At 41.6% G+C, this 20,063-nt stretch overlaps 1 protein-coding gene and 1 long non-coding RNA gene across 51 annotated transcripts in view; one reads left to right on the top strand and one right to left on the bottom strand.

The window, feature by feature from the left end:
* LOC128420692 (uncharacterized) overlaps nucleotides 1–20,063 on the top strand; it is a 102,940-nt gene that overhangs the window by 29,441 nt on the left and 53,436 nt on the right. The window lies entirely within an intron of this gene.
* SORBS2 (sorbin and SH3 domain containing 2) overlaps nucleotides 11,772–20,063 on the bottom strand; it is a 184,386-nt gene continuing 176,094 nt past the window's right edge. For 44 of the 49 annotated variants that reach the window (XM_053402421.1, XM_053402427.1, XM_053402433.1 and 41 more), the window contains 3 exons: nucleotides 19,610–19,659; nucleotides 15,375–15,481; nucleotides 11,772–14,173 (listed from right to left, as the gene is read on the bottom strand). In XM_053402421.1, the coding sequence (XP_053258396.1) occupies nucleotides 14,112–14,173; nucleotides 15,375–15,481; nucleotides 19,610–19,659 (219 nt within the window). In that variant the 3' untranslated portion in view covers nucleotides 11,772–14,111. The remainder of the gene's footprint in view (nucleotides 14,174–15,374; nucleotides 15,482–19,609; nucleotides 19,660–20,063) is intronic. The other 5 variants (XM_053402423.1, XM_053402429.1, XM_053402435.1 and 2 more) reach the window with 1 other exon arrangement.

Genomic DNA, 20,063 nt, shown 5'->3' with positions numbered 1-20,063 from the left:
CCTTCAGATTACCTCTTTGAGCTTTCAGCCTGATTTACTTGCATGGAGGTTAGAATATGGCTGTATACACCTTTAAAGCACATGACTTTTCCCAAAGAATCCTGGGAACTGTGGTTTGTTAAGGCTGCTGGGAATTGTAGCTCTGTGAGGTGTAAACTGCGGCTCCCGGGATTCTTTGGAGGAAATATAGGGTGAGTGTTCAGCCTTAGGCCAGTCTTTATTGAATATTCATTCGTTGTTTGCTTTACGCTGCTCAGATTTGTTTGCTATGACATTGAGCATTTAGTCTAAATTGCTGCTTCAACGTTTGTATGCCTTCCTGTTAATCGTTCGTTCATCCCATTCATTGTTAGTGCATTTCCCTGTCACTGTCCTAAGCACAAAACCCCCACTTTTACAAAAATGCCTTTGTTGTGTTGGGGTGACAGACTGCTTTAATTCACTTTAATTGAGCAAATCTAAATTTCCTGGTATGTATTTGAATCCAGTACTGACGCTGTGGTCTAAATCACAGAACCTAGGGCTTGCCGATCAGAAGGTCGGCAGTTCAAATCCCCGCCACAGGGTGAGCTCCCGTTGCTCGGTCCCTGCTCCTGCCCACCTAGCAGTTTGAAAGCACGTCAAAGTGAAAGTAGATAAATAGGTACCGCTCCGGTGGGAAGGTAAACGGCATTTCCGTGCGCTGCTCTGGTTCGCCAGAAGCAGCTTAGTCATGCTGGCCACATGACCCAGAAGCTGCACGCCGGCTCCCTCGGCCAATAAAGCGAGATGAGCTCCGCAACCCCAGAGTTGGCCACGACTGGACCTAACGGTCAGGGGTCCCTTTACCTTTACCTTTTACTGACAGTTTGGAGATGACCTGAATGAAATTGGTTGAGCCAGTTTGTTAATATCTGCTTTCTTCATAACTGAAAATCTTAAGGGGACATTTTCCAATTTTTTTGTTTATGTTTTTGTTAAGCGGTATGAAATATAAAAATTCTTTTGAAACGAACACCAGCCTGCTGAAGTGCCATTGTGTGTTCTGGAACCTACTATGACAGCTTAGTCTTGTGACACCTGAGGCAGTAGGACTGACTCTGGTCAGTAGGGATGTAGGTTCTCTTACATTTTTACAGCTGGGATAAATCAGTTGATAACATTTGAGTCTTGGTGACATTTTTTCACAGCTTTGATTGGGGACATGGCTAATGCTTTAGCCATGGTTGCCATAGAAAAATTGGCCTTGTTTATTGGCCTTTAACAAACAGCAACAGCTGCAAGACAAACATGGTGACATGTTTTCAGTCTGGGGATGGGACACAAGCCAGCAGTTTGGCAGATACAGAATCTAGTTAGTCATACTCAGGCTTTTCAGTGAGTTGACATATGTAGTCATTCAGAGATTGCTGTAGATAAGATATAAGGTTCCACCCCTCTCTTCTTTCAACATAGTGTTGTATGAGGCTAACCAGGGATCTGCATCGGTCCTTCCTCTCCTCTCCTCTCTGCTTGTTGTTTCATTGCCTCTTGTCTGTCCCTGTGCCATCTTTCATGTGATTGTGAGCATACTATGTACATGTAGGAAGCAGTCACAGGGCAAAGACGAACAAGGAAAACAAACATGGACCTTGAAAAGGCCACCTGGTGCACCCACTTGTGAGTAAATGGAGGGAGCTGCTCCAGCTTGTTGCTTGAAATCATAAGCAAACATGCCCACTCACACAAGGCAGAATGTAACTTGAATCTTAGGGTAGGGGGGTCTGTGTGTTTCATAAATAGAGTTGCCAGATAAAATAGTTTATAGAGTAAACAGGGATTGGCTCTACAGATGAACTACTTTGGAGAAGTACATGTGAAAAATATAGGCAGGACCAATTCAAAAAATATGAGATGATAAGAAGAGGACAAAATCCTAATGTGTCTTGCCTAGTGTCTTTAGTTGTTGTTCTCAAAGTTCACTCTTTAGCAATTGAGAAGGCTGTTGCCACATCACGAAGAATGCAGTAAAATATGAGGAGGAATTCACACTGTGCTTGAACTTGTCTGTGTGATATTACCTTTGCAAACACTTATGGCACATTTTGGCCAAAGTTAAGCACTTCTTCTTAACCCTCCAAATGAAGTTAATGGGATGTACAAGAGCTCAGTTTTCATGATTGTATTGGGTTTTGCATGCTAAACCCTCCAGGAATGCAAAATTATCTTGTTGCTTTCTGATCTTTGACTGTTTTTGGAGACACCTGTCATTACTGTACTAAAGATGGTTAGTTTATCCATATCCTTGGGGAACTAAAATCATGTACAGTTCCATAAGCTACCTGGATCAATACTACAGTCTCTGTTTGCACTGTCAGAATTTTGAGAGAATGTAGAATGCACAAAGTCCACTGAGTTCTTAAATAGCTGTTATTCATGTCTTGTGGCATTTAACAGAGGTGTGAGAATGTGAGAAGAGGCTAAATTTACCTGTTCAAAGATATCAAACTTCATCAGTTTGAAAGTCAGAAGAAGACAACAAATGAATCAGTGTCAATGAAACAAACTGGCAAAATAAATCCTTAATAAGTCTTATAGTAGCTGGAATCCTGAAGCGTCTTGGGGCACTGCATGTATTCTTTCCTGTTTCACATTACAGCCTCCTGTACTTGGGACATAGCCTATCCCTGGAAGGAAATTCTAGTTTGAATGATGGAGCAATTGCTCTGGATTCTTTTAGTGAGTCATATTAACTGACTGAAAAGCAAATAAGCTCCAGATTCTGTTGGCCACACCTTTGACCCACTGGATTCTTCAAGGCTGGGCTCATAACCAAGTGTAGATCAATGTGCAGCATTCTTGACAGGGCCAACCCACCCATGAGGCAAGGTGAGGTGACCACCTCAGGTGGCTGGATCTGCAGGGGGACAAGTGCATTGCCGGCCGCCGCTGCTGCTGCTCTTGGCAAATAGGAGGCACTGCTGGTCTCCTCCCACCCTTGTTTCTGAAGTAGGTCTTTATTCTCCCATTGTTCCTTCAGTCCTTATTGCCTGGGGTGGGACACCATTTTATGGTTTGCCTCAGGTGCCAAAATGCCCTAGGCCAGCCCTGATTCTTGGGCAGCCCCACAGAGCCTCCAAAGAGCACAACACAGATGCTAGCCCTGGCCCCCCTTTAAACAATGTTCCAATAAGCAACTGTGTTTGGTTGCTGTCATTTTAATTTACCACAATATCTCTGATATGAAATTATTCTGGGGCAAGGGCAGCCAAAAATAGGTGACTAATAGCTAACATAGAAGGCAATCCGTATTTTAACCAAGAAAATGAAAAATGAAAACCAGCTGGCAAAAAACAATGTTTGACTTTAATGGAGCAGGACTGCTGCACCCCCTGTGATCTTCCTGAAATTGTTGTTATTTGTCCAGTCACCCAAATAACCACCTTCATTAATCTGTCTCAGTGGAATCTGTGCAGTTTAAAAGCAGGGCTATAGATTTATTATCAGCAATAATGGTACATCCTCAGGAAAGTACTCAAAGCCATCTGCTTTGCAGAAAAGCAAATTAACACAGGAACTAGGCCCAGTAAATGGTCTGAGAACACCTAATGCTGTAGCATTCTTGAAGCTAAGCAGCTGTCCAGATGTGGATTAGAAGCCTATGGCAACCTCTGTTAGCTTCTCTGAGATTTCAAATAAGACCAGGGCAGAACATTTTTCATTCACTTAGGCTTTATTAACAAGAAACAGGCCCGCAGCACCTTAAATAATAACACATTTATGATGGCATAAGCTTTTGTAGACACTAGTGTCCACTTCATCAGATCATAGAATCCTGGATTTGGGTCAGTGAAGGTCATTTAGTCCGATCCCCTGACAGTTCAACAAACCTACCACTACAGCATGCCTGAGAGGTGGCTCCCAAGCTACTGCTTAAACTCCTCTAATGGAGAGTCTTCCACCTTCTGAGTCAGTCTGTTCCAATGTCAAACAGTTCACACCTCATCAGTAAGTTATTTCTAAAGTTTAGTCTAAATCCTTATTCTTGTAATTTGAATCCATTGGTTTGGGTTGTATCTGCTGGAGCAGAAGAAAATACATTTGGACTATTATGTGATAGCCCTTTTCAAAGACCTTATTGGCACTATATATTTAAAGCAGTATTATATTCCTTTCAACAGTTATGGTTTTCCCCTAAGAATTATCCTAAAATGTTTGAAGATATATCCTTGGATTGTCTTGTATTTCCCCAATCCTGTAAAGCTGGTCAGTATTATTAGCCCCCTATTTAAGATGGGAGACAACGGGTGAGGATTGGGTTTGCTTTACTTAAACCACTTAGTGATTTTGTGACAGAGATTCAAAGCAGACCTTTACTGGTTTGTACCTCAGTCTCATAACTACAGTGGTACCTTGGGTTAACTACTTAATTCATTCCGGAGGTCTGTTCTTAACCTGAAACTGTTCTTAACCTCAAGCACCACTTTAGCTAATGGGGCCTCCTGCTGTCGCCATGCTGCTGGAGCCCGATTTCTGTTCTCATCCTGAACCAAAGTTCTTAACCTGAGGTACTATTTCTGGGTTAGCGGAGTCTGTAACCTGAAGCGTCTGTAACCTGAAGCGTATGTAACCCGAGGTACCACTGTACTACAATCACAACAGCTCTCTTGTTGTAGTTCTTTTTTTTCTTTTTTTTTAAGAGAGGATTTTTGGGAGTCCAGAAAAGGAACCAATAGTTGGCATCTGTGTCACCATGTAACTATTCTGGGACAAAATGTACTGCTGAGCTGACCAGCGAAGTGTGCAGAGCAAAAAAGAAACTTAACACGTTCCACGTTGTCACTCAGGAGCAGTTCTGCAGTGCCACTCAGCAAGTGAATGCTATTTTGCTCCAGGGGAAACCTCTGTGTACCAGAACCTAGATTAGATATGACATCACCCAACCATGGATTATCACAGACTACATTCCCAGAATTCCACATTGTACACAAGATCCCGGAATCAGCGCTTGCTACAGAGCTAAGTTGTGCAGAACTGCAGAGCATAAATAGCCCTTTCCTGGAGCTGCCTATGTCCTTTGGCACTGCAGTTTCATTTTCTCTCCTTGAGTTTCTTATTGGATTCAAACATTTTGCATGACATGTAGGGTGGGCGGGCAGACACACACACACACACACACACACAGAGAGAGAGAGAGAGAGAGAGATTCAGCAATTGCATTTTGTAAAAGTATTTTATTTATGTATTTAGACCTTTTACCCCACCTCATTCTTGAAGACTCAGAGTAGGAAACACTATCATTTCCAAACACAATTAACCACCAGCAAATCTTTATCTTATTTCTTCTGCACTGGTATAAAGTGAGTTTTATTGTCTTTAAGGATAGAGTTTTGTAGGCTTTAAAGATAGAGTGAGAAGACTGAAAACATGACAGCAATGCTTGGTGAACTCTCAAAAGCCGTATAGGTTTCTTTTTTTAAAAAATTGTTTTTATTAAAGATTTTATTGGGTTAGGAAAGTACATACAGTGTCTCTGCTTTCTGTTCATATAATCCTTTATACAGATCAGTTATATTCAATGTGAGACACTAATGTTACAGACAGTATTAGGTTGGGAGAGAAGAGAGGTGGGGAGTGAGGGGGGAAAGAGAAGGGGGGTAGTGAACTTCCTTTTACATAGCGTATGTGCAAGGTTTTTATGTCAGCGTCACATGAGTAGGTTCTCTTTCTATTAATTTATTAGTTTTCATTGGTGGTAAAAGAGGTTGGAGGGCCTTCAGTTGACTGCAGTGTGTTTTGTTTGTGTGTGTGAGGCAGAGGGTTGTTGGGTTAAGTTAGCCATATTGATGGGTATGCTGTCGGTGGGTTCTTGTTGTTTTGTAGGGTTGTGTATGTAATGAAGGGGAGCCACACCAGGAAGCTGTGTGTATTTCTCTGAAAGTGAGTTAGCTTAAATGGTAGCATTAAGTAGTGACACTTGTGTTTAGCTTGAGATAGTATAATTGAAATGGATATCCATTTCCCCCCAGTGAATACCTCAAATAGAGCTTCAACATAGCTCCCCCCTTTCCTGATACAGTGGCAAAGGTGGGCAACTGCTTTCTGTTGTGCTGACAGTATCTTGTTAGTGCAAAGTGTCATCCTTTTGCAGACACTCTCCATCCCTACTACAACAACAACAACAAAAGTGAGATAAGAGTGCTGTCAGTAGAGCAGCCTTTCCTAGACTTGGGTCTCCAGTTGGACTACAGCTCCTGTTATCCACAGCCAGCACGGCAGATGATGAGAGACGATGGGGCTGTAGTGCAACAGCATGTGGGGACCTGAGGTTGAGGAAGGCTGTCAACCATGCAACCAGATTTCACTGCTGCAATGCAGAGTGACCAAAGACATTTTGCTGACTCAGGAGAAGCGCAAGATGGTGGTGCCTCACCGTATTTCATGTAGAAAAGCCAGCCAGACTGGTAGTCAAATTTTTTTTGGCACTAGCAATGAGACAACATCCTCCATTGTACCTGAATACAACAGGCTAGCTTTGGTGGCACCGAGCAGGCTGTGTGGGGCACACACAGCTCTGTCATTCCCTGACCCTCAGCACTTGACCTAATGATGTCTGTCTCAATCTGCCTAATGGTAGAGCTGGCTTTTGTAATGTGTTGTATGCAGGGCTGCCCTTGTAGACTATTCAGAAACTGTTGTTAATACAAAATACAGCTATTAGCCTGTGCTTTTCCAATGCCCAAAACAACTGTGCTGACTCCTGATATGTTTCCAAGAACAATTCAAATGCTGGTGCTTGCATTTAAAGCCCCAAATGGATTGATGTCTGGATACCTGAAGGATTACGTTAGCCTGCTTGTACACAAAGATCAAAATCAAAGGCTTTTATCTGAGTGCCCCTGCCATTTGAAGTGATTAGGGAGTGGGAAAAACATTCTTTTGGTAGGCACCAGGCAAAACTCTTTTTATCTTGTTTTCTAGAGCTTTTTAACTATTTTTAACAACTGCACCTTTTACACTTTACTGCTTTTATCTGCAGTTTAGATTTTATTGTTTGACACGGTGCAGTGTTTTCATTTTGTATGTATTTGTGGATTGTGGAAGGGTGGCAAATCACATGTTTGAAAATAATTATGCACACCTCCAAATATATTACAATCTTTCTCTCTTGGTGGAAATAAGAGGTTGCCAATAATGTGGTTGTGCATTGTGCCAGTGGACAGCAGCTAGTGGCTTACAGGCCAAATTACAGCTTTGGGGTAATTGCCTCCAGATGACCCATGTTTACCTCATTAACCATCTGCCTATCTGTTGATTTAAACTGGTTTAAGAGTATTCCAAAAGCCACTTGAGTTTGATTTTAAACAGATAAAAATTTATGGCAGCTGTGAAAAAAAATCCCTAAGAACATAAAGAATAGCTTTGTTGGCTCAAACCAAGGACATATCTAGTCCCGCATCCTGTTCTCACAGTGGCCAACCAGGTGTCGGTGTGGAGCCCACAAACAGGACATGAGTTCAACAGCACTCTCCCCACTTGTGTTCCCCAGCAACTGGTGTTCAGGTGTAATGCATTTGATACTGGAAGTAGTACGCAGCCATCATGACTAGTAGTCACTGATAGATTTATCCTCCATGAATCTGTCAAAGCTCCTTTTAAAGCCACCCAAGTTGGTGACCACTACATTTTCTGAAGGTGAATTCCATACTATTAACAATTCACTGAGTGAAGAAGTACTGGTACTTCCTTTTATCTGGCCTGAGTCTTCTAACATTCATCTTTGTTAGATGACATTGGAGAGAGGAAGGCAAAACTTCACTGTATCCGCTTTCTGCACTCGAAGCATAGTTTTGTACACCTCTGTCATGCCCTCCCCTTTCTTGCCTTTTTCCAAAATCAAAAAGCTTCTTTCTGTATATGTGATTTGATTCTTTTGGTTGGCTTTTTCTGGCTCTAAATTATCATTTTGAGAGGTGACTTTTCCTTAAGGCAATTGTACAGAGCTTCCCTGTAAGAGGAGTGTTTTGCATCTTAGTTCCTTTTGTCCACTTAATTTGTCCATATTAGATGATGAGCTTGTCACAAGTTTTATAGCTATATTATTATAAGAATACAAGAATAAATTTGAACTGGTTCTCACTTTGAGAGCCTTTGCAGCATTTTAGTGTTACTTTGAATGTATTTAAACCACATGTAGCTGACTGTCAGTTTGGCAGGAACTTGAAACAGACTTAGTATTTCATGAGCTTTAAGTGTACAAAGGAATTTGAACTGATGTTTTCGGGGGTATAGCCAAATGAACACATTTTGCCTTGCACATTTAAGAATAAGGCATTGTCTGAAGGACAGTTCAGTAGCTAAACGCTTATATTTTGTCCGTTGTCACAACTCTGCCAGTTTCAAGGCTACCCCACTAACATACCTGCAGCTCTTCCAAGGGAATAAAAATAGCAGTGACCTAAAACCCTGTTGGAAAGATGCTTACTTAATGCTTCTTCAGATAGCTCTGTGCTATTTCATGTTTGGTGACAGATCATTTTGTTTTTTAAATGTGCACCCCATGTTCCTGTTAATCCATTGCAGGCTTTAAAGAATTCCCACTGCATTATATAAGAACTGTAGAAACTTCCCACCAACTTTTGTGTAGTGAATGGAGAGGATTACTTTAGGTCAAACCACACTGCCAGGCTGTTGAGGGTTACTGGAGGAATCTATAGCCAACAAGGATATGTCTCTGATTTGCAGAGATTACTGTACAAACTTGGCCAGAAAAGGTTATACAGTATAAGGAGTTATTACTCCAATTTCTTTGGCCTATTGATGTATTCTTGGCTGGTCTGATTTCTCTGCAGTTCCTTCCCTTTGTTGAAGCCAGTGTAGTATAATGGTTAATGTGTTAGATTGCGATTAGGTAGACTGAAGTTCAAATTCCTCATCCATTCATGAAATTCACTGGCTGACCTTGGAGTAGTCACTTTCCCCATGCTTAACCTACCTCACAAGGTTGTTAGTAAGGAACATATTGCAGGTGGAGGAGAGAACAATGCAAACTTTGAACACATTTGTCTCAGAGGATCCTGGGAGCTAGAGCTTACCCCTCGCAGAGCTACAATTATGAGGATTCTTCGGGGCAAATGAGGTGCTTTAAATGTGTGGAGTGTAGGCACAATACATGAATTTAATGAATTTAAAAATTATTTCTAGATAAAGTAAGATAGGGTCTAGATTGTGGAATGAAGGATAAAACATACAAACAAGGACAGCATAATGCTCCAGCTGGTGCTTTCCTCCACTCTTTTGTGAAATATCAGATTGTTTTTAAATTGTCATTGCTGAGATACAGGCTTTGCTTACCTTGACATCTTCCCACACTATTGCTTAAATTGTAATACTTACAGCATAATAACTGATTTCCCACCAAATAACTAAACCGTATTTATTTGCAGGCAGTGCTTGGGATGTAACAAAAGCCGAGGGGTCAAATAAAAATTAGATTTTTAAACCAAGTAAAATAATTTAATCATAGAATTACAGAGTTGGAAGTGATCCCCAAAGCTCATCTAGTCCACTGTATTCTGCTCTGGTCAGACCTCACCTGGAGTACTGTGTCCAGTTCTGGGCACCACAGTTCAAGAAGGACATTGACAAACTGGAACGTGTCCAGAGGAGGGCAACCAAAATGGTCAAAGGCCTGGAAACGATGCCTTATGAGGAACGGCTAAGGGAGCTGGGCATGTTTAGCCTGGAGAAGAGGAGGTTAAGGGGTGATATGATAGCCATGTTCAAATATATAAAAGGATGTCACATAGAGGAGGGAGAAAGGTTGTTTTCTGCTGCTCCAGAGAAGCGGACACGGAGCAATGGATCCAAGCTACAAGAAAGAAGATTCCACCTAAACATTAGGAAGAACTTCCTGACAGTAAGAGCTGTTCGACAGTGGAATTTGCTGCCAAGGAGTGTGGTGGAGTCTCCTTCTTTGGAGGTCTTTAAGCAGAGGCTTGACAACCATATGTCAGGAGTGCTCTGATGGTGTTTCCTGCTTGGCAGGGGGTTGGACTCGATGGCCCTTGTGGTCTCTTCCAACTCTATGATTCTATGATTCTATGATTCTATTATTCTAGTCCAGCCCCCTGCAATGCAATCTAACCAACTGAGCTAATTTGAAGGTATCAAATGTTGTACCTTGTATGCCATCATACTTAAGAGTCCCGAAGAAATTTTTTATTTAGAATCTAGCCATTTCCAGGATTTAAATTATTCACTTTACTTTAACCTGCAACCTTGGTGTTAATAGCACCATGCTCTAACTAACACAGACTGTATAGTGGAGGGAGAATGGAGGGGAGCACAGCTCCAGGACCTTTTTTAAAGGAGCAACAATTAGGAAACCTGCTGATGCATCAGAGTAATTGGCAAACCTTACTTGCTCTGCAGGTAAGAGGTGATAATGAAGCGGTTAATTTCTACTATTGTTTGTGACAGATTAGCATAGGGAAAGTCAGAAAATGTGCAAAAGAATTAAGAAGAGGCTAGAGTGGTGGAGGACTATTTTGACAGGTGGGCAGGCCTGACTTAAAGCTCCACTTTCTACAGGGACCTTCTAGCACTTTAAAAGCCAGACAGTAGCACTCTGTGCACAAAATTAATTACTGTGGAGTGGTCATTTTAGGAATAAACCCTTTAGCAAAGTATTCATGATGCTCCTTTGAATGCTATGCAGGGCTGTTGGGACATGCCAATATTAAAATGTGGGACACAGATTTGCTGCAGTGCTTCAGAGTCCAGGATTCTATGGTCAAGAAAATATACTGTATTTGTAGAGCAGCTTAACACTTTGTTGTTTATTATTACTCCCTTTCTTATTCCCCATGCTTGAAGATGAGTCATGTTTAATGGATGGGAAACAATTGCTGCATACAGTATGGCTATCATCAGCATTTGCCATTCAACACTTTTGTATGACACAATGATGCCATATACTATCTCCACCCATTTTTCTCTCTGTGATTATTCCTGATAAAAATGGATGAAATATTTGCTGTGAGGTTTCTTTCTTTGCATTTAAAATACTCTGAGCTTTGTAGACTGATGTGTGGTATAAGAACTATACTTTGTTTTTCCTGAACACACAGATCAGCCATAAAGTGTGACCATTTTCCTGCTAGCTGTGCATGTGTGCTGTGCTTATCTTCAGCATAATGCCTATATTATTACAGTCTCTTTATTTCCCCAGATTACATCATTGCCTGGGGTCATGATATCCTATTTTTTAAAATTAGTTTTTAATTAAAGTTTTTCTTGTGTTACAAAACAGGCAAATAAACAGAGAAAATTACAGTTGGGGGAAATGAGAAGGGGAGAAAGAGGAAAGGAGAAAGATGGGTGTCGTTCTTTCATTCTGTTGCCTAGTGTGACACGTGGATTGGTCCTTTGTTTAGATATTGCCATTGTGAGAGGTTGGAGGGTTCAGAATTCGGTTGGTTGCGTTCAGTTGGTTGCAGTGTGGCTTGTTTGCATGTTTGTGCGGTGGGGTAGGTTTTTGGGTCAAGTTAGGCATATTTATTTGTATGCTGTTGGTGGATATAGGTCATTGTCCTGCTTATGTGATAAAGAGGAACCACACTGGGAAAATGATATCCTATTTGTTGTAGAAGCAGCAGCAGCAGCAGAAAAGGCACTGTGTCATTGCTTTCTCTGGTGCCTCTGTTGTTTATAGAATAATGAACCTTGCTGTTCAGGATTTTAATTCCAGCATATTCAACTTAAATGTGTGATGCTTTCCAGTAAGGATGCTAATCAAAAAGGCATACCAGTGTACTCCAAGCAAATTTTATTAGAAGTCTATTCAAGGGGAAAAACACAGAGACCTTTTGCATGTAATAATTCAAAGTCAATTACCTGAAAGCCAGGTATGAAAAATGTTCTATTAAAATCAGATAGAGAATAGAAACAGTGTTTTTTTAAAATATCACAGGCAACAGACATTTAAGTCTTCCATCATAAATGGCATCAAAGATAGATATTGATTTCACAGCAAAGCTGCATGCACATCTAGTTTATAATGGAAAGCCTTTGAAATATAAAGCTTTTGCCATGAAATTTGCAGTAATAAAGGTATGCTGCACAAATATGATTTATTGTCTGTCTTACTGACATTTCTCCATAATAAAGACATATGTACATTTTTAAAGATTTGGCTGGTAAAACCATATTATACTTCATAAAACTTTTGCAGCAAATGCTATTTTACAGAATTGCACTATCCAAATGTGCTTATACATTGGGAGGAGGATGGGGTAAAGAAGACGAGGAAATGTTGATATTTATTAGTGGAAGGGGGTAGGTTTTCTGCTTCTTCAAAAAAAACCCCCAACAATAAAATGGCTCTGTACAAAAAACCCAAACATATGTACAAAATGCTACAAGACTACAAATATTTGTGAGAAGATCTGTCCTTTACCCAGAAAAGGGTTTTGTTTTGTTTTTGCCTTCTATATGGTGCCAGCAAAACCAAATCTGGACTCTTACATAAAGCCATAGATGCGGGAAATCATGTGTTTTCCCTCATACACTATTGATGCCTCTCTTTGCATAAGGAAAACAAATACTATATTCAAATATTTGATACTATTTCATTACATCCACTCACATGTACCTGTGTTCATTTTTGTGCCTTTCTGTTTCTTTCTTTTAATGCTGGAGGGCCAGGAAGAAAATATTGTTCAGGTTTATAAATGTATGTGTATACATATGTAGGAAAAAAAATAAAAGCATTGTGTGATACTTTCTGCAGAATTCCCCCAACTCGGTGTTGCAGTAAAATTGTGCACTGGATATTGGTTTTTTGTTGCAGAAACTTTGTATGATAAATGAATGTTGAATACTGTACTAGACTTTCAGATATTCTGTTGAACTTGGTATTTTTGATGTAGTAGAGAAGCATATGACATCAACAATTTCATTATTGGTTTGCTTAATTGTTTCCCAGTATTTTTGTTTTGTTTTGTATACTTCTTTAATATTAAGCAGTAAACATGTATTCCTTTGGGATAAGTTTGCCCATATCGCTGATGTTGGAAGTGGGGCCTTTGAACATTTTCCCTGTAGAGAGAGACAGAGGTGTATGCTGCACTTGCAATAGGAAGATCTACTTCTTCTTGCAAAGACATGCATACTTCTCTCCTGACTTAGGGCATTAACATATGCAAATACAGAAGATGCATTTCATCTGCTTCCTGTCTTTGTGCACATCATTAATGTATGACTCACATATTTTCTCTATGGAGAGAGAACACTGCTTTAGGAACATCTGCATGCCCTCCCGGACATTAATGTGTACAGGAAGTGCAAGTTGTGCTTACTGTATTTGCAAATAGCTTCATGCATGAAGCTGCTCTTAGCTGTGGAAACGGGGGATTTAACCAATGTATGACCTCCGTTCACTCAAGCTTCATGAAATCTTTGAGATCCAACCAGAAGTCATGGCTTGTCAACTATTAAGAGCAATTCCCCTTTTGAATTATTCCTGCTCAAAATTTTATAACCACTCTGCATATGTTGCAACATACAAGGCCATGGAAGCTATATGTCTGAGTGATTATTCTATATTGCAAATGAGTTAAAAACAGGCAAATGTGTGACACAGCAACGTAAAAGCAACATATGCTGCTGAGCTTAAAAAGAATGTGAAAACTCAAAACAATGATTGAAAAGTAGTAAGCCACAACCTGTTCTATATATGAGGTGAAAGAAGATAAAACATTTTTCTTAAGGACAGTACTGCAATTTCCCTCAAATGATATGGATAACCACTTGGAGTGTCACAAAGTACCTTCCATTAAGCTTTTTCTTCTTGGCATATTTCAGATTGGTAGGGGCAGACAAATATTTAATGCACACAGAAAAAGATGTACTAAAGGTTGAACTAATTCCTCTTGTTTCATAAAAGCTGAGTTATCCCATTGTAGCTGTTAACGGTAATACTGCTGGCTGGCGGATGAGGATGGGAATGGTGAGGATGAACTAGATGACTTCTACCTGGAATTGCAAAGCAGCATAACAGAAGACTGGTGGAGCATGTTTTCTAGCAGCTTTATATGCAGATGTGTTGCAGAAATGCAGCATAAATAAGTAGGAAAAAAATAAGCAACATTTCACAGCCTCTTGACATAGTTTCCAGGGAAAGTACCAAAGAATTTTGTTCTTCTGGAGGTTCCTGAAAGTAGAAGTAATAAGTGAAACATGGCAGTAGTGGTAACATATTGTTCTCTAGAGAAGATAGTTACGTTTCATTTTAGCATCCTTCATTAGTATTTTCAGCTATGTAATTTGGAAAACATGGAATAATACATTGCAAAAGGGAATTAAATATCACATTCAATAAAGCCATGGTAGGTTTGGGGAACCTTTAGCCCTCCAGGTGTCACTGAGCTACAATTCCCTTCAACCCCAGCCAGCATTGCTAGTGGTGAGAGATAATGGGAGCTGTAGTTCAGCAATATCTGGAGAGTCAAAGTTTCCTACACCTAAGCTGCAGGTGCAAAACAGGAAAAACGTAGAACTCTTGGAAGTTTTAATTACAGCAGCTCACATTGATGAGGAGGCAAGATGTTTTTAAAATGTAGCTTGCCTCTTCAGCAGTACAGGTAGATGCAGTTGAAACGTCGAAGAAACCTGATATCATCCATGGTTCTTCCCAAGTTTTGTTGGACAGTGCTTTCTTAACAGGGAACAAGTGTTACTCAAATGCTTGTTCCATCAAAGTTAATGGGGAAGCCTTCTATGACCAATGCTTAGCATGTGTCAATGCCAGGCATTTGCTGAGGTGTAAATGGAGGGAGCCACTGAGCTCTGAATATTGCAATCTCAGTGGTGCAAGAGAATTCTGAGGGTGTGCTCTCATGTCAAGCAAGCAGTCCCGCCAGTTAGAAGCAGGAAGATGAATACACACTGCCTCTGACTTGGCTAGGTCTCATATAGTGGTCATCTGTAAACCTTGCCAGTCAACAGCTCATGCTTGGGATGCAAGAGCCCAAACACCCTACACTGGTTGGCATACTGCTGCATTATCAGTGACTCAGATACAAATGGTTATGGGATTTGGGAAGCTCAAAACATTTTTTGGAGCTGGCCCTTTGTGCAAGCTCCATGCGTGCTTTACAGCATCTGCAGAACTCTGGGTAAGGGGATGATATGCATTGTGTGTGTGAAGGAATTAATGCTTGCCACATTCTTTCTAAACAGTGTGATACAATTCATACCAAAGGTTTTTGAAAAGATTCTAACAGGTTTAGTGTCACTGCAGGTATCTCATGAAGTCTGATTTGCCAGCCACAAAGTACTGAGAGTATCCTGCTATGCAATCTCTGAGGTAGCACATATATCCTAGAGCACTACTAAATTTAAAATTAACATACCCACAAACCATCCATCATCACATTTTTCCATCACATCAATGACATCTCCCTCTCTGAGCTCCAATTCATCTTCGTTCCTAGGAGTATAGTTATACAGAACCTGAAACCTTAAACAGGACAAATGGATGCATTTAAAGAAAAAAAATTGAGCAGCTTTCATTTTTACTTAGCTGGAAAAGCTTGTTAAATCATAGTCCTTTGAAGTTAAAAATAGGTTGCTTACAGGTTGTTGTAGAGACTACAACTCATTATGCATATGGAGTACTTTGAGCACTTGAATATTCTATAGAAATGCAAATTATTCTAACTTACTATTTATTTGATTAGCTTGTCAATCAGCTACAGTTAAGCTCTGATCATTTCCCTATATCTTCCTTCCCATTCTCTTGTACATGACTGTATTTTCATATAATAACCAGGCAGTTGTTTACTAATTTGCCAAGGGAATCGAGACATCTTTCCACAGAGGTTGGATCCTAAGTTAACTTCACAAAGGTCACAGAAGTTCCCTGTCCCTTAATCACTGTGACTACCTGCACCCACCAAAGTCTATCTGGAGAATCAGGGGACTCTCTTGAACAATGTGGGATGAGTAGTTTGTATATGTGTGTGTGGGGAGGCCTACCAAAGGAGGAAGAGTTATCCAAAACTAGTCTTGGATTTGAATATAAGTTAGTTCATGGAAGGGATGCTTCCCACCCCTCCCCCAGTAGCTCCCTCTCATGGACTGGCTGGATGCAGAGGAGTGGTGGGAGGCACCACCTGGGGAACCCCCAGAGCCAGGGGATTGGTGGTGGGACAACAATGAATGGTCCGAGGGAGGAGGAGGAGCAGACTGGGGGGAGGTGGTGTTCGAAGCACAAAACAGAGTTTAGTGAGCAGGAAGAGGCTGTGGCAGAGAGAAGTTCTGACTCTGAGGCTGGAGAGGAGGTTGGGCAAGAGGCAGAGTTGAGGGAGACACCCCTCCTCTTGTGACCAGCTCCCCTCCCCCTAGTATCCTAGAACATGCAGAGAAATGAAAAGAACGGAGATTGGTTTTGTGCAGACACAGTTTGCGACTGCTTGGGGAAGACCCTGCAGAGGTGGAGCCTTAGAAAGTGGTGGAAAGGTGGGGACCTTCAGTCCTCATAGCTGTTTGATTGGGGCAAGTCTTGGACTGGGCAGTATTAGTTTTTCAACATTGCAGTGTATCACCAGCCAAACATCACAGTTTGGCGATATATCGCTATGTTGAAAGAGCTGCGTTGGCCCCAGCCTGTGAGACCCTGGGTGAAACCGCTTCAGCTCTCACTGTGCAGGGACTAAGGTGCTTTTACCCCAGGGCTTTGCAGGCTGGGGTGAATGCAGCTGGCCCCAGCTCACTGCTCGGCACGAAGGCTCCCACCCCCCAGCTGAGCTAGCCCTCAACTCCCCAAGATGGAGAGAGCCCTGCAAACACAGCCTGACAGGCACCGTTTGCAGGGCTCCTTCAGCTTTGCTGGAAAGGAGGGGGGGGGAGGGAAGTGGTTTCCTTTTCCTCAGAGAAAGAGGCTGCTTGCTCTCCCCCTTCCTTGCCTGAAGATGGAAGGAGTGCTGAGACTGAACCTGACAGGCTCCGTCATCAGGGCTCCATTTGCCTTTGCTGGCACGGCCCTTTCAGCCAGGCAGCATGAAGCAGAATCTCTGTTCATCCAGTGCATGCACATGCTAGAATGACGGGGTCTTATTTGCACACATCAGCCTGAGATCCCTAATCCTCCTACTTGTGTGCAAGTAGAAGAATGCTTCCTCAGCTGGGGAGCAGGAGCAGTTTAACGGAGCCCCCACCCCACCACTGGCTCGTGCCAGCTGGTGGCAGGTTGGGGGCTCCATAAAACTGCTTGGCTGAGGTGAGGGCAGCCACGTGCTCCTCAGCCAAGCAGTTTAAAGAAAAGGAGGGAGGAACAAGCTGTCCTGCCTGCTACCTTGCTGTGCTGGTAGCAGAGGGACTCAGGAACTGTGGTGGTTTCACTAGCAATATACCGCTGAGTGAAACCACCATCACAGTCTTACCCTCATATCGGTCCTGGGTGATATATTGCCCAAGCCTAGGGAAGAGTTGCTGGGCTCACTAGGCCTGCACTGTTTTGGTTTCTTTGAATAAAGACTTAACTGCACTGACACCGTGTTTTTTATTGCTGACCTGCGCTTAATTCTGACTCCTGACACTCCCTAGCCCATCCTTTCAGGGGGCATAATTGACTGCATGGCGAAAATGAGGATAGGGAATGTTTCCTTCCATGAAGTTACTTAAATTAACTTCCTTAGGGCCAAGCCATAGTATCTATTGTGTGGATACTACATTTCTTAAAGATAAACTTGTAATACTTTGTTCCTTAGGGAAAACAAATGTATTCTCCCTACCACCTCCTCCTTAGTTCATCTCAGCAATCTGCCAATGCCAGATGAAATGTGAACTGGGCAAGGCACCTATTGGTTTGTGCCTGTGACAGCACCAGACCTATGTCCACTGAGTCCTCTCTTGCTGCATCACACAAGTGATGGAGAGCTCATGCAGTCCTTAAAAGATAAAGGTGCATGTGTATATAGGAAGGAGCCCTAGTAAGGCTGTCCCATCCTGGGATTCTGGAGAATTTAAATTTTAATGGACTGAAATGTGCCCAACTGTGATGGATTGTGCACTGGCATTCTTTTTATTGTCTGCTGTTATTACTATGCTGTAAGAAGAGTTACAGGGTTGTGCAGTAACTAAGTAAAATAGATCTAATATACTGAGTGTTCAGATCTTATGCTTCATTGTTAGAAATTATTGACCGACTAGCGAGAATATTAAACAGGAACAACCAGTCATGTCTTCTTTCCAGAATATAAGAAGAGCCCTGCCAAGTCAGAACAAAGGCTCATTCTGTTCTCACAGTGGTCAACCAGAAACCTATAGGAAGCCTGCAAGAAGCATCTGAGTGCAACAGCACTCTCCCCATTTGTGGTTCTAAGCAGTTGGTATACAAAAGCTCCCCCTCTCTACACCATTTGCAGGCTAACTCTTGACTTTTTCCTACTTTAAGTACTATGTCCAACACATCAACAAAGGAGGTATTTATGTATAAATCTCATAAGCTAATTCACTTCCCATCATAATTGGAAATAGAACTCATTTCTGAGATTAAAATTGCATTAAGTGCCAAAAGTGAATTTGATCAGTAATTTGTAAGTTGCCTGTCACCACTAAGAGGTGCCAGAATATTCAGTGTAACAACTTAATTAGCATGACATTTACTTGTGTGTGCTTGAATTTCAACTACAACTGTTAAGTTGTTTTCAGTAATGGTGATACATGTTCAGATTTTAACACTCCAAAGGAGCTATAAAAGGAAAGCTTTCGGCAACTGAATAAAATGATGCAATACACCAGCTACACAACTTGCACAACTTCCACTGGCACTGTTATGTGCAAATGAAGTCTGTCTAGATTTTCACAAAAAATGAAGTTGCCTTCTACTTAGCTGGACCAATGGTCCATCTAGCCAGTACAGTTTCTCCTGACTGGCAGAGCAGCTTTCCAAGGTCTCATTCAGAGAGTTTTTCCAGCCCTGCTAACAGTACTAGTGAGGTGGTGAATTGCTCACGTAGCTTCCCAGTGCCAGGTGTTGCTGCTGGTTATTGAGATGGGGAGGGGCAGGGGAAGCTCAGTGTGGTGTAGATGCAGTGGCAGATTGGCTTTGCCATTGTGCTCACACTGCACTGAGCAGCCTGTACTTCATCCCTTTGCCTCTCAGTAACCAGCAGCGATGCTCAGCATGCATCTCCCCACTTCTGCCTAATGCCCAATATCACTTTGACTGAAGATAACAACATAGAGTTGTTCCTTGCCATAGAGTTTTGAAAAAGCTCTCTAATATGTTAATGACCAAAGTGCACAACCCAACTTCAACTCACTTTGAAAGGGATGCTGCTGATGTTATGCCTCTTGTGCATGAACAGGAGCTCTTGAGTTTTAGGAGCGTTTAATGAATGGCAGTATGGGTCATGGGTCTATGTATGAGTCAATGGTGAGAGTCAGAGGCAGATAGCATGTTTTGAAGGGACAGCCAACACCGCCCATATCATTACACATATGTTGTCCATGCACTGCTGTGCCATGGGATGCAAGCTGCCTCAGTAGACAGCTTCTGGCATGGCAAATACTCCCTACTCAACCACACTAGAAATTTACCAATGTCATTTAGATAAAAACTTTAGTAGATTAAAATACTTACGGTTCCCCCCCACTGTGTATATTTTCATGAGCAAACACAGGGCGCTGTGGCTGAAATGAAATGAGTTGAAATGTAATAAGAGTATAAATGGTTACAAATCCAGGTATAGCTTTCCACAGTCCTATATAATTTGCACCCCTAGGACCACCATGCACAGCTCACCAAGTGCTCAACAACAACAATCCTCCCCATATTACTGGTCCTGAGGCTGCATATAAAAACAGTTTAACAAATAGCTAAAGGTCACAATGCAGAAGCACATAGAGCCAAGTAGGATATTTGTGATGCAGGCCTCATTTACTGGCTGTCTGCTTCACAAATAAATTAAACAACTAAAAGCAAAGCAAACCAACCCCCCAAAGCGTAAAAGAAAAGAAGAGATGCTAGGATTTTTTTAACACCTTTTGCAACCTTAATTATCATCAGCATAAATATCACCATGCCAAAGAAAGCT

Source organism: Podarcis raffonei, chromosome 9 (assembly GCF_027172205.1).
Source record: "Podarcis raffonei isolate rPodRaf1 chromosome 9, rPodRaf1.pri, whole genome shotgun sequence".
Taxonomy (NCBI): Eukaryota; Metazoa; Chordata; class Lepidosauria; order Squamata; family Lacertidae; genus Podarcis; species Podarcis raffonei.
The sequence above is the reverse complement of the archived record's forward strand: the minus strand, read 5'-3'. Positions and strand labels throughout refer to the sequence as shown.